Source organism: Hyposmocoma kahamanoa, unplaced genomic scaffold, assembly GCF_003589595.1.
Source record: "Hyposmocoma kahamanoa isolate Upper Pololo Valley unplaced genomic scaffold, ASM358959v1 210, whole genome shotgun sequence".
NCBI classification, from domain to species: domain Eukaryota; kingdom Metazoa; phylum Arthropoda; class Insecta; order Lepidoptera; family Cosmopterigidae; genus Hyposmocoma; species Hyposmocoma kahamanoa.
In genome coordinates, this window is record NW_020653731.1 from 4,868,511 (window position 1) to 4,882,209 (window position 13,699).

General features: G+C 34.4%; 1 protein-coding gene across 1 annotated transcript in view; it reads left to right on the top strand.

Annotated features, from left to right (window-relative positions):
• LOC113227346 (structural maintenance of chromosomes protein 4) overlaps positions 1 to 8,975 on the top strand; it is a 38,145-nt gene extending 29,170 nt beyond the window's left edge. The window contains exons 21-24 of the mRNA XM_026460238.1: positions 166 to 295; positions 2,737 to 2,854; positions 5,007 to 5,190; positions 6,439 to 8,975. Coding sequence (XP_026316023.1) covers positions 166 to 295; positions 2,737 to 2,854; positions 5,007 to 5,190; positions 6,439 to 6,606 — 600 coding nt within the window. The 3' untranslated portion in view covers positions 6,607 to 8,975. The remainder of the gene's footprint in view (positions 1 to 165; positions 296 to 2,736; positions 2,855 to 5,006; positions 5,191 to 6,438) is intronic.
• Positions 8,976 to 13,699: the final 4,724 nt, after the last annotated feature.

Consider the following 13,699-nt stretch of genomic DNA (forward strand, 5'->3'; position numbering starts at 1 on the left):
ATTACTTAACAGCTGGTTGATTGTTTAAACGACAGTTTTACTTATATTTCTTTGAGCTCAAACAACGACAACATACCTTTCTCTATTTTTCTCACTTTGTCCTTTAAAATCACATTTTTCAGTATTTTTCACTTTGTCGCGTAACCGATTATAACCTAATTATAGGAATACAAAGCTAAAGAAGAGTTGTATTTGCGACGAGCAGCCGAATTAGATGAAATAACGACCAGGAGAAATGATATGAGGACGCTCTATGATCAATTGAAGAAGAAACGAACTACTGACTTCTTGTGCGGTAAGCTAGAAATAAATCTGTTTGCTTCCTACGATAGCCAAAATACTATTTGTATCTCAAAATCACAATAAATACACAATATACATGTACAGTAGTAATAATAACTTAAAATTTCGAAGAGTATTGTTTGTGCGCGACAAATTAGCCCTCGTAACATGCTACCGCGACAAAATTATTATATCCAAATTTAGCTGTCAAATTTGGGTGATAAAACCGCCATTTAGAAACTTTATTACAATAGCGAACACATTTTTGTCGCACCGAACGCGCCACGATCAATGGCTGCGACAGTATATTGCAGTGCCGGACATGGCCGCAAGGTCACAGTTCATTGTAAAAGATTTTGACAGTTCCGCGCGGTAATTTTAAGGTAGATATTGAGCGCTGCAAACGAGATAAACGGAAATAATAAAAAGAAACAGGTTGTTATGTTTTAATTATGGAGGAAGGTTAGGAGAACATTTTTAATACAGTTCCTATACGTAGGAATAATTTGAAATACGTAAATAATGCTATGTAAAATTGTCTAGTAGGTGTTTCGGCGAAAATGCCGAGAGGATAAGAAGAACGAGGTCTTAGACAATTGACATTGACGAGTTCGTAGTGTGAAATGCAATTATAACATAGGCCAAGATTTTCACAAAGACTGTGTGATTTTTGCAAATTTTGAAAGATTTCCTTCGGTTTTATTATTTATTTATTCAGGGCTATGAAGCCATCAGCTTAAACAAGTCCGTCGTTTCACAACGATGCCATTAAAACGATTATAAATTTCGCGGCGATGATTAATCGTCGAAAATACTTGTAGCTATACATGCTACTAACAATAGTTCATTATCAAATAAACAAAGGAACGAACTACTCTAGTGCGGTATTCACCGATTCAGTATTCGAAATAAAAAACATACGTTACTCTTAATCAACTGCGATAAATATTAATATAGGTTCGTATATGACAGTGTGAAATGCAAAAATTGATAAATAGTCGCGCTTAGTGCGTGTTGATAAGTTTTATCACATATCGCATTCGATATAACGCCAAGCTACGGCTGCTAACATGCAATTTTAATTTCATAAACTTTCATTCACATTTCTGAATCAAAATTCTATTGCCCATGGTACTCGCTACTGAACTGAAAAATTTCAGTAGCGAGTACCACCAGTTCTGTACACAGAACTATAATGAATTTCAAGAAAAGAAGTATTTTTTACTGCCTCCTGATTGGTTAAATTAGATTAAAGGTCTTGTAACTGGGTCATAAACCTTTATTAAAAAAATGATCGGTTAATATATACTAGACCACTTCTCTATCTCTGGTTTTTTGTTTTGTGGCGTTTGTTTGACTTTCGCTTGAGTTTTTTTTTCTTTTTTTTTATAACATCAAGTGACAGGACGAACAAGTCGTGCATCTGATGGTAAGCTACATGCCTGTCCGTAACAGTTACAGAGCCACTCAGAGCTTTAAATCGCAAATATCTGAGGGGCACTACCACTGCGCCTGTCACCCTGAGACATAAGTTGACAAGTCCCATGTGCCTGTAATTTTACCAGCACCCTTACCATTCAAAACCGGAACACAGTAATGCTGACATTACTGCTTGGCGGCAGAAATAGGTAAGGTGGCAGGACTACCCTGGACGAACTCTTTCACAAGGAGCTCTACTGCTACTAATTTTTTGTTGTCTTGGATTGTTACCAAAATATACACTCAATATTGGTTGTGTTTCATTATTTTATTTACTCATAGGAAAAGTATTTTATGCAATCATTACATAATTGGAAATTAAAATCTTGTACCTATTACTTAGGCCACTCGGCACTCGGCCAATTAAGTAATCTGTGACTCGGCCTTAAGAACTCTCATTATGCAACGATACGGAAAACACTATTTGATAGGAATTTTGCCATTTTAATGGATTAGTTTTATTATATTTCCACGCCGCTTGTGGGTACAATGCTGGACTTTTGTAAAATTTAGATGTAACATTTAACATTTTTATTGTATGTATGTACATGAGAAATAAATAATATTCTATTCTAAAAGGAATGTAATCTATTTGTGAGGATTGGTTCTCAGTTGCTATTATTATTATTAAATTTCGTTTTTAACTGACTTAAAAAAAAGGACGAGGTTCTCATTCGACTGTGTTTTGTTTTGTATGTATGTTACGCGATTATTTTTTTGTTGGAAAGAGGGTACCTCGGCTGTGGTTCCATTTAAATTTGAAAAAAAATGTGCCACCTCTAAGGGTGGCAAAGTAGGGGATGAATGACTTTTGAGGTCAGTTTTTTAGTACTCTGTACTGAGATTATAAGCTGTTGGTTTTCCTATTAGATAAATAAATAAATAAGTAAAACTTTGAACTGACAAACAAAGATTGGTGTGATACTGTTAATTTGACAATGAACTATGCTTATAATAAAAACAATTAATTTTCAGGTTTTAACACAATAACTACAAAGTTAAAGGAAATGTACCAAATGATTACGTTAGGTGGCGACGCAGAGTTAGAACTTGTAGACTCGTTGGACCCATTCACAGAAGGAATCATTTTCAGGTTAGCTAACACATTGCTGTTGTTCTATATTCCTTACAAATTTCCCCAGTTTGAGAATAAGATAATTTATTTTTGTAGCATTAAATTATAATGGCTATGTACTTGACTAATGACTGTTGAACAAAGAAGCCGTTGTGGCCTAATGGTTTGACCTACCACCTCTTAAGTAGGGGGCGTGGGTTCGAATCCGGGGTCGCATCTCTGACACCCGTATTTATGAAACAAACAAAAGCACTTAACAAAATTCTTCACTAAGATCGACTTGAGTGAAATTTTGCTTAAATGCAACTTGGTGTTGTTTGACATTTATGAACATTTTTTCGCTCGCTCTTATCCAAGGTCAGGCTCAAGTTTTACTTTGGAGCCATTAGCCAATGACAGTACTTGTTTTTCCAAAAATTAAAAGCGAGAATTTTTGAAAATTGTTTTGTAGTCTGTGCGCTTTTGTTTGTGGCAGTAACAACCTTTGCCTTGTCTTCAGCGGGAAGAATAAAAAATTCATCAAACTGTTTTGACCTTATTTGTTAGAAGTATTTAAGTTTCATAAATTAATATTGATTTTTTATATTCGATTTTAAGATATGTTAATTAGTTATTATGGCAGAACTTGCACAAGCGGGAAAATGCTGTTTACAACTGTTTCTTTGGAAAATCTGGAACATGAAAGTGCGACTTAACTCGATCTTGAGACCGAGTTAAGATTGAGCTGAGTCATAAAAATCGTTCATAAATACCAATTATTGACTTAAGTCGCACTTGAGACTTTTTTATGCTTAAGTGGGACTTAACTTTGTTCATAAATACGGGTGTGACTTTCTCGGAATTTATGTGCGAAATTTAATTTGAAATTTAACATGACCTTTTCGGTGAAGGAAAACATCATGATCAAACCTGCAAGTCGAAGAAGGTTCACAACCCTCGGAAAACCTGTGAAGTTCCCAACATGCCCGGGGCCAGAGTGGCGGACTATGGCCCCAGACCCGTGCCCAGCAGTCTTAAACCAATGCTTAAATTGACAAGACATTCTTAACACAATGTCCTAAGATTGTCTTTTGCATTGCAAGCATTGATTTAAGACATACTTTATTTTAATGGCAATAGTCCAAGGAAGTACTGCCACCTTACCCATTTCAGTCGCCAAATTACAGGCACATGGGACTTGTCAACTTATTCTCAGGGTGACGGTCGCAGCGGCAGTGCCTTTCAGATCTTTGCAATATGAAGCTCTGTGTGGCACTGCAACTGTTATGGACAGGCATGTAGCTTACCACCAGGCACACGACTTGCTCGTCCCGTCACTTGATATAAAAAAAAAATACTGCAAGTGGACGTAAGTCCCATAGCTGTTTATTTTTTATTTAACATTATTTATTTGTCGTTGAGATTAATTTTATATATAATTCTTTATTGCACAAAGAAATTATTATTTATTGTAAAAGTGAAGTCTGCGGAACTAATTATTCTACAATAAAATTTAAATTTAAATTTGACTATAAATATATAAATGATGTTAATATACATCAACTTTATATACGTAAATACATACATAAGCAGAATATATATTATAATAACAAATTACTAGTTTATATACGTGTTACCGATTAACTAACAAATGCGTTCGACAGGAAGAGCTCTTTTAATTTGTGTTTGAAAGATGCGACCGATGGACTGTCACGAATATAATAGCAGGTAGTTTATTCCACGTACGAGCTGCGCTAACCGTAAGAGAATTGTGGAAGAACTTGAAGTTGGATTGGGGATATAATAGTGTTCTAGTGTTTTAATGAGTTACTCAAAGCTGTGGATGTAAAATTACTATTTAGAACTAAGGTTCTTTATTATTATTAATATAAAAATATAATAATAATAAGGTTCTTTACATAATAATTACTACTGCAGCCTTTATGTCTGCTAAATTGAATGTAAATTAAAAATAAGGTATTTAAATTAATAACTTCTGTGACTATAGTAAAAATAGAATGGTTGCAAATGTATGTTACACATAACTTGTTGATAACTTTACCATCTCAGTCAGCCGTGACACCTGTAAAGAGCCTGAAAAGTAAGTTTGTAAGAAAAAACAAATATGCGTAACAATTTCGAAAACTTAAACCTCGATGTGTAACCTTATGTAAAATCTATTTACTTTCAGTGTTCGTCCTCCAAACAAATCGTGGAAGAACATATCAAATCTATCCGGTGGCGAGAAGACGTTGTCATCACTGGCTCTGGTGTTCGCGTTACATTACTACAAACCTACGCCGTTGTATGTGATGGATGAAATCGACGCGGCATTGGACTTTAAAAATGTTTCAATTGTCGCTAATTATATCAAGGTTCGTAAAGATTTAATCACATTCTTTATAAAATTTAGGACTTTAACACGAGAGGGAATACGTTTTCTAGGCAAGCCTTCCTTCATCCGTAACTTTGTTATTACCACTATTAGAATTGTCCATTTCTGGTGATGTTGGAAATAATCGCTTCTTAAAACGACGAGTTTTGAAAATGTGTAACTTAACCTGTTTTTCAAGAGTTGTAAACTTGTTTCGACATGCAGGTTTCATAACAGGATCTTACTTTATTTGCCTCCAGTGCTGGTGAGGTGGCTCTCGGCAATCTTCGGATTCCGAATGCACCCGAACACATAACGTCGTTATTTTCTATAAAGGGTGTAAGCGACATTTTGAATTTTTTTAAGGGAGTATGTTTTAGGTTTTAACGACTCTTTTAAAATATTTAGTCTGTTTTCAAATTGAATTTTGGTTTTCCCCGTAAACACTTTTGAAACACCGACAATATTTCCATGTCTAGTAGTTATTACATTTATTATCCATAATATTTCACTTCGGACAGGTACTTTATTGTTATTTTGTGTTGATTACCATGAGAACTATATAGAGCTGTGAAACTTTTCCCTTTGTATGATTACATTTACTAAATTTATATAAAATTAAGTGTTCTATTTAAACAAAATTAAGTGTTCTTCTTTTATATAACTAAAAATGTCTTAAGTCATTTTCCGGTTGTTAATATTGAATTTTCAATTTATGCTATTTGCCCTGCAACTCTATCTTTTAAAGACTTCAGAGTTGAATGCTTGCGTCTGGTCGGCACTGATTGCAAACGGCAACTGAATCCGTTCAGCAGACAGCCAAAACACGAACATTCCCGGGAGATGTTAAGAAAATTGTTATATTGTATGCTTCAGTATCTCTTACCAATTATAATAAAAATCTTGAATGTGCATCTATTTGTTAAATCTACCGCGCAAGCCCTGCAAAGAACTGGGGTTTTTTGGCGAAGTAGTTTATAAGATACGCTGTAAATGCAATGTAATGATTTCTAGACTGAATTCACGACAAAATCGCTTTAAAAAATGCCAAGCCGAAAAGATTCTTGGCGAGGGATTGTAAAGTATAATCTTGAGTGTAGTATTGTTTTACTCCTAAGTGAAACACTCTACTCACCAAAATGTCATAAGATTTTTTGTGGCTTCTCATCCAGGCTTTCCCTCTCTTATTTAATTCACTATTTGCGCAACTCCTGTTTATATTATGCTAAAAGTATTATTTTGTCCCCAGGAACGAACGAAAAACGCCCAATTCATAATAATATCACTCCGTTACAATATGTTCGAAGTATCAAATAGATTGGTCGGTATTTACAAAACCGAGGACTGTACCAAATCTGTTACTATTGAAAATAAGTTACCTGAACCGGTAACGCCTGCTCAGGATATAGAAGTTTAACTACATACAACCGAGCCACTGACGTCAGCAATGGAAACTTATAGGAGTGTGAGGAAAGGGTATAATATAATAATACATAATAATTACACCACACCCGTTTGGGCTTCAAAAAGTTCCTAATAGCGAAGTCGGTAAAAGTTTCATCTCAATGTTTAAAGTATTTTTATATGCGCTCAGAATGAATTGATATTTTGAGATAATGTAAGTTATATGTTATAAAAATGAAATTATTAAGGCCTTGTGCAGGGTAGTGCTGCCAAATTATAAGCAAACATTGATTTGGGCAGTTTTAAACACACCGGGGGGCAATACATTTACATAGGTATAATAGGCGCAATATTATTTGCACCGATTCGTCGTATCACTTGATCTGTAGAGTACAAGTAACGCACTTGCCATCTGTATAGTGCAAACAATTAGTTTAAATACTTTTGCGCGTTGACACTTAATTCTAATATTGGTAATCTTTATACGGAACTAACTTTGTTGTATTAGCAACAAAAGAGTCGGCAGTCGGTATTTGACGAAGTGCCTAGTAGATTAAAAAAAACGACTTGATGAATAAATAATTCATAATCTCAGCACAGAGTACTAAAAAAAACCGACCTCAAAAGTAAGTGGAATTACGTCTCGAAGAAGTGTTAATGGTTTTATTACCCTATTGTGAAAGAAAGGATAAGTCGTTCCAAGAGATAATATTCATCGGTGCAAATAACATTTCTTCAATTATAATATGTTAATTTTCATTCATTAAGCTGTTTATAGACCACAACGCCATTTTATTCCACTGTTTTCATTGTCGCAAATAAGCAAAGATTTAATCTATTTTTATTGATTTTGTAATGATTATAGATATCTCAATATTTTACTTTATAGTCTGTAGGTCAATGATTTTATGCGTAAATTTTAGTAAACGGGATAATCGAAAAAAAGTTTTTTATTGCTGAGGTAATAATATACATAAAAAGCAGCCCCAGTAGGCGAAAATATTGATTTAATTTTGTATGGAAATAAAGTGTGACGATCAGCCTTCATTGTGGCGACTAAAGCAAAAAAATAATATTTTTGATACAAATTTTACGCATCAAAAGTAATCTTGGGCCAACTAACGGTAACGGCTCTTATGCTGTACAAGGCCTAAGGCCGAATAGATGCAAAGGTAACAAATTTACCTTTACATCTATTTTGTCTGATGGTACCGAATATAGGAAATTACTCGAATATCCATTTTCTACCAAAATATTTCTTCACCAGTCTTCCGCCTGTATGGCCTTCATTTGCTATTTCAATATTAGTTTGTTTAATAATTATAACTAACAAACGTTTCCCAGGTTTGCGTATCGTTTGCCAGGTATCTCGCCGTAATCAAGTCAATTTCAGGGTCCAATAGTAACTTGAAGACTTTAGCTCTCTGAAACCGTAGCCCGTTCCTAACAAGGTGGAACGACAAGAGCTGTTTCAGCAAACAACAGTGCGCCTTTATTTGTCCAGAGTCGCAAATATATTATGTCAAAATAACTATACAAGACATCCTATATAATATGAAATTCGGAAAGGTATGTCTAGGAAAATGACAAAAAAACATTGCTTTTGGCTGGTGCCAAATTTAATAAAATTTAATTTAATATGGAAAACTGTACCGAGTTGGAACAATTAAATATCAAACTTAATCAATATTGGCCATGTTAGTTCACAATATTTTGATATTTTTCGGGTAATTTAAAACTTCTGTCATATACATTCCTGTCATAAACATATATAAATGCAGCTGTAACTGTTTTTGATCACGTCTTCGTTATCGAAGTAGAGTCCATTCAAAAAAATTGTAAAGACAAGTGAAATTTTGAAGGGGCTATGTCGAATATGGTGGATGAGGCCTCACATCCCAATCTGACTACATAGTTATAGATGGCTTTTTGTTCAGTGGCATAAACCGTACTGACTTTTGGGCCAAACCATTAAGTAAACTTCTAATTTAATAAATTTTTAATTAAAAATTAATTTTTGTATTTATTTTGTCAGTTTCCCAAAATTTTACTTTTCAAATAGCGACATTTTATTTTTGCGGGGTCAATGAAGCACAGCCCTCTTTACCTTAGGCTCGACATCAACATCGGAAATGAAAGATGTGTTTGAACAAAAAATAGGATTGCTATTTTCACTAAGAAATGATTCTATTGGTTTGATGAAACAACTGTTTTGCTATATAATCACCCTTATTTTGTATTGTTATTCATACTTACACGAGCTTGACCGGTTAGTCGAAAATGGATGCCGAGTAAAAAAATGTGTTTTAACCATTGACTTACAAATAAATGGACGACGGGTCTAATACAAAAACCACGAAAAAAATGTCCCAAGTCAACCTATTCGAAATTTAAATTGTTATGTCATCGCAGTATCGCGCTGTCCGTAGAACAAATGAAGACTAAAGCGGAGTGTCGCGCTCTGTATACGATTTTAGCGCCTTACAAGTGCGGACACTTTTTAGCGCGGACCCGACGTCCATATAATTGTAAGTCAATGGTTTTAACACATATTCATTAAAATAATAAAGAGTTAAGATTGCCATTTGGGCTTGCCTCATCTTGGTGGGCCACGCAATAGACGTTAGATGTAACGTTATAAGAAATGTCACAGACCTATTATTTCCAATTTGATTAAAACAAAAATAAATAAGACACAATTTTGAACATAGTTGTTTTATTTGACCAACTTACGTTGAACCTCGATATACATAAACAAGGTCTTAAATTACAATAAATAAATTATCAAGTAATAAAACATTATAATTAGAATTGTTATTCTTTTTTATTAAGAATACATTGAACATTGCCAAATTATTGTATCACTTTTAGAGATCTATGTAAAGTGAAACGAACACTAGACATACAAAGGAACTATTTCATTAATTAGTCCTAAAAGGATCGCACTTTATCCAAGAACTTGCATGTGATATTTGAAACTTAGTAAATGACAAGTTAGAGCCTAATGTCCCGAACGCCAATTACACACCTTTAGAATAAAAGTGACCCACCACAAACTTTTAGGGATACGTAAAATAAAATTTGAAGTAGTGATATTTTCACATTATTTATTACTCTTGAAGAACTAAAGGCCTTGTTAATAAAAAAAGAAAAACATTCTATTTCATAACCTTAACAGTTGTTTTAACAATTTAAATATAATTTACAAAAACTAGTCTGTATATGGTCACTTTTTTACTGAACTTTTTTATTGTTATTTAACCTAAAAAGAAGTAAGTCTGTTCATTTTCACCACCTAAATAAGGTCTTATGACCTTATCATAAGATTATGCAGTTTTAATTATAGTCTTCTGAATAACAAAGTAAGTTACGCATTTGCAAAAAATTGTGATAATATTCAGAATGAATAGGGCTCAAAATCCCACTTTCGCCAACGGCGGAGACGTGCCGTCTTCGCTGCAAATTCAACACTAATTGCGACGTTTACATACCGACGCGGGAGTGGAATTTCAAACATGAAATAGACCCTTATACTGGGCCAATCGCTCCCGCAATCGCAATTAAAGCTCGAATGGAATTGATTCCAGATTAATAAATATTTATGAACAATAATTTTTAAAGTTGTTATACAGTATAATTTTGTTAATTTTTTTTAATGAGGTCACTTTCATTCTAAAAGTGCGAATTGTCGCCAGCGAGAACTGTCGCTGTAATCTCGTGTTAAAGGCACAAATCGTTTTACTTTCACCACACGCGTCAGAAATTGAGAACTTGATTTCACTATTAATATGCAAACAACTTGCATACTAAAAACACGCTTTTATATCAACAAGTATAAATAACTGTGCTATGGAACTATATTTATATATATTGATATTTGAAACTTTAACGTGAATTTTTAATAAATACACAAAAAATAACACAGGTCTCTATCTCACCAAGTCTCCCCAGTGGCAGTATTTTTCCCGATCTGATAATGGGATCTGCCGTCCTTGTCTATATCTCTCTCGGTCCATCTCAACAAATATGTACGTAATATTATGTACTTTACAAGCGTAGTAAAATATATGTATCCTATATACAATTATGTATAATTTACAATAAAATGCGTGATAGGAAAAGAAAATTCTAGGGATAAGTGAATAAGAGATATTAATTATTTAATACAGAAATCCAACAGGCTGGGTTCGAATCTGTAGACCTTACGAAGTTTTTCAATTCTTTTTGGTTTTTAAACGACTATTGCCGTAGCGCCATCTGTGACAAATTTATTAAAGTTTTTCTTCACTCAGCCAGGTACCTTTACAGGTTTTACAGCGGCTGACTATAATAATATAATACACTTCCGGACACATAATTCGAGCCACCACGCATTTTCAGTATTAAGTGTCCTAAGCTATAACAATGTTTGAATGATCAAAAACTATTATGCAATTTGGAAATTAGTATACTAAACGTCTTTTCCATCAACTCCTTGTTGGGAATTTAGATTTTCAAAACCGGGGAAAACTTTTTCTTCGATCATAACACTATTTTTGTATTCTAGCCCTTTACGACAAAAATACGAGGTGGCTCGAATTACGTGTCCGGGAGTATATTATAGAGATGTAGTTTTAATAATTATAATGTTAAGATCGATCCAATATTGAAGAAATTTTTCTAAGTGTTCGATCTTTGTATTAATAATTATAACAAACTAGACGAGCAATTCCAAAAAAATAATTGAATATCATGATACTAGAACATCGTGATATTCAATAAACTTAATATTAAGGGATACTATAATGGAGTAAAGTGTGTTTAAATAACGAGATACCAAAGTAACGGAATACTATTGGTTGACGATCACAACTTTCCTTCGCCGCTTTGGTATAATATTGCTTGACTGCTGGACTACGAAATTGTGGCGCTAGTGTCATTATTAGGCATCGATGTTCGTGTTGTCAATAGAAGAAATTGATCATCCCTCTCAGGCGAGGGTTTAGGCCAAAATTCGCCACGCTGGCCCAATGTGGGTTGGGGACTTCTTCGACGTGCAGGTTTCATCACGTTTTCCGTCACTGAAAAGCTCTTGGTAAATTTAAAATTAAATTTGGTTCGAGTCCGGATTCGACTCCACAGCCTCTGCTTGAAGGGCGGTAGGTCATACCATTAGGCAACTTCGATAGAAGAAATTAGTTATTTGAAATCATGCAAAATAGCGCAGATCTAGTCGGCTAAAACAAAACAGATGACATTGATATTTTATCTTTCCGGTTCAGTGTTGCCCGTTAAAAGTACTATTTCTACACCTGTCAAATTGGCAACACTGAGCCGAACAGAGAATATCTACGTTACTGGGCAGTTCTTCGCCATACGAAGTTAGCCAGTTCAATAAATGATATGAGAGATACTAAGAACGCGATATGATAGATGTCAAGTTTGGTTTTTAAATCAGAAGTCTAACTTTTCCAGCGTTATAAGCTCGAATATGTCTAATTACACGGAGTCCAAATACATTGTATTAAACTTCAATTTCCTATAACGTATGAAACCCGCTACAACAATTTTATTTATGATGGACGTTTGTAGACTATATTGTGTTGTGTTATTACTTAACACAATGTTAAAATTTATGTCGTACTGTATAATTAAATAATAAAACGGTATTTTACATAGGACAGTTTACAGATGCCTACTAAAAACGGAAGCCATAGATTTAGCGCGTTTACGAATATTTTCGTATTCGTTCCGAATTTAAGACTATATAAATCTAGAAAACTCAGACCCACTTCGGATGTTGCTCGTGCACAAAGTCCAATTCGAGTCCGAGAAAATACAAATATCGTTCACACCTAGAGGTAAAATAATCCCTGTGACATTTTGGACCGTCGTTTCTCGGATTCGGAACATCAGTTCGTATCAACGAATCGGACGTAGTGCACAAACGTGTAGTATGGTCGCATAATTTCCATGTTTACCAATCAGAAATATATTTAGTGAAATAGTGATCTCTGATACCGAAATTCAGCAGTATTTTTTTCGATAAAACCGTTCTTCGGGTCTAAATCACGCATATTTGTTTTTTCACACAAACGTTTCGGGCCCTTTACAAGTCCCATGGTCACGACTGACTGCTTAAAGCTCTGAGTGGCAATGCAACTGTTATGGACAGGCGTGTTACTTACCATCAAGCGCACGACTTGTTCGTCAAGTCACTTGATATTAAAAAACCTACATACAAATAAAATGCTTTATGAAAAAATGCATCTATTTTTGTGACTTACGATAGATTATGTAGGAGTCGATATTAGTGTGAATTATTGATCGATATTGATTTTATTTATAAAAAACATATGTACGCAATTTAGATACAGAAACAATAGTTTTGTTATCAATGTGCATCAATCGCGAACACGATGCTTTCAATCTGAGATCAGTATTTTATGATGGCCCGAACGACTTACAAATTTTGACGTATAAGGGCGCGTTCAAATTAACGCTTATGGAAGCGGCGCGGCAGCCGCGTATCAGTAGCGCTTCAGTAATTTTTACTTCATTAATTGTGACTGCAAAAATGGCGCACGGCGGTCACGACAATGGTACTGCAGCTGCGCTTCTAAATATTGCATGAAAATTAGTAGTGGCTTCAGCGCCAGTGGCGTAACTGCAGCGATTCTATAAGCGTCTAATTTGAAAGCGCCCTTAATGTTATTGACATGACAACATAAAATGGGACATAAATAATACTGATTATATGATAAATATGAGATGAATAAGGCTTTAAAAAACCGAAAAAACCAAATCAAAGATTAACAAAAAACATTAAACATTAGAATTTCGAGGAATTTGTAGGATCTCCTGACTCGACCTGTAGCTCAATGGGCAGAGCATCGCTCTGGTTTAGTGTGGTCACGGGTTCAAGTGCTGTCAGGTTAAAATAATTTTACTTTGTCTTCGATTTTTGTATTATTATAACAAAGTGTAAATAGCGTTTTTTTGTCAAAATTTGTAAGTTCATTCATTCGTGCTGAAGGTGGCATCATGTGGCACTACTGTCAGTTTTGGTTTAGTGTTCACTGCCTAATTTCCGCGTCAATTTTTATCCGAGTATATTATAGTGAAAT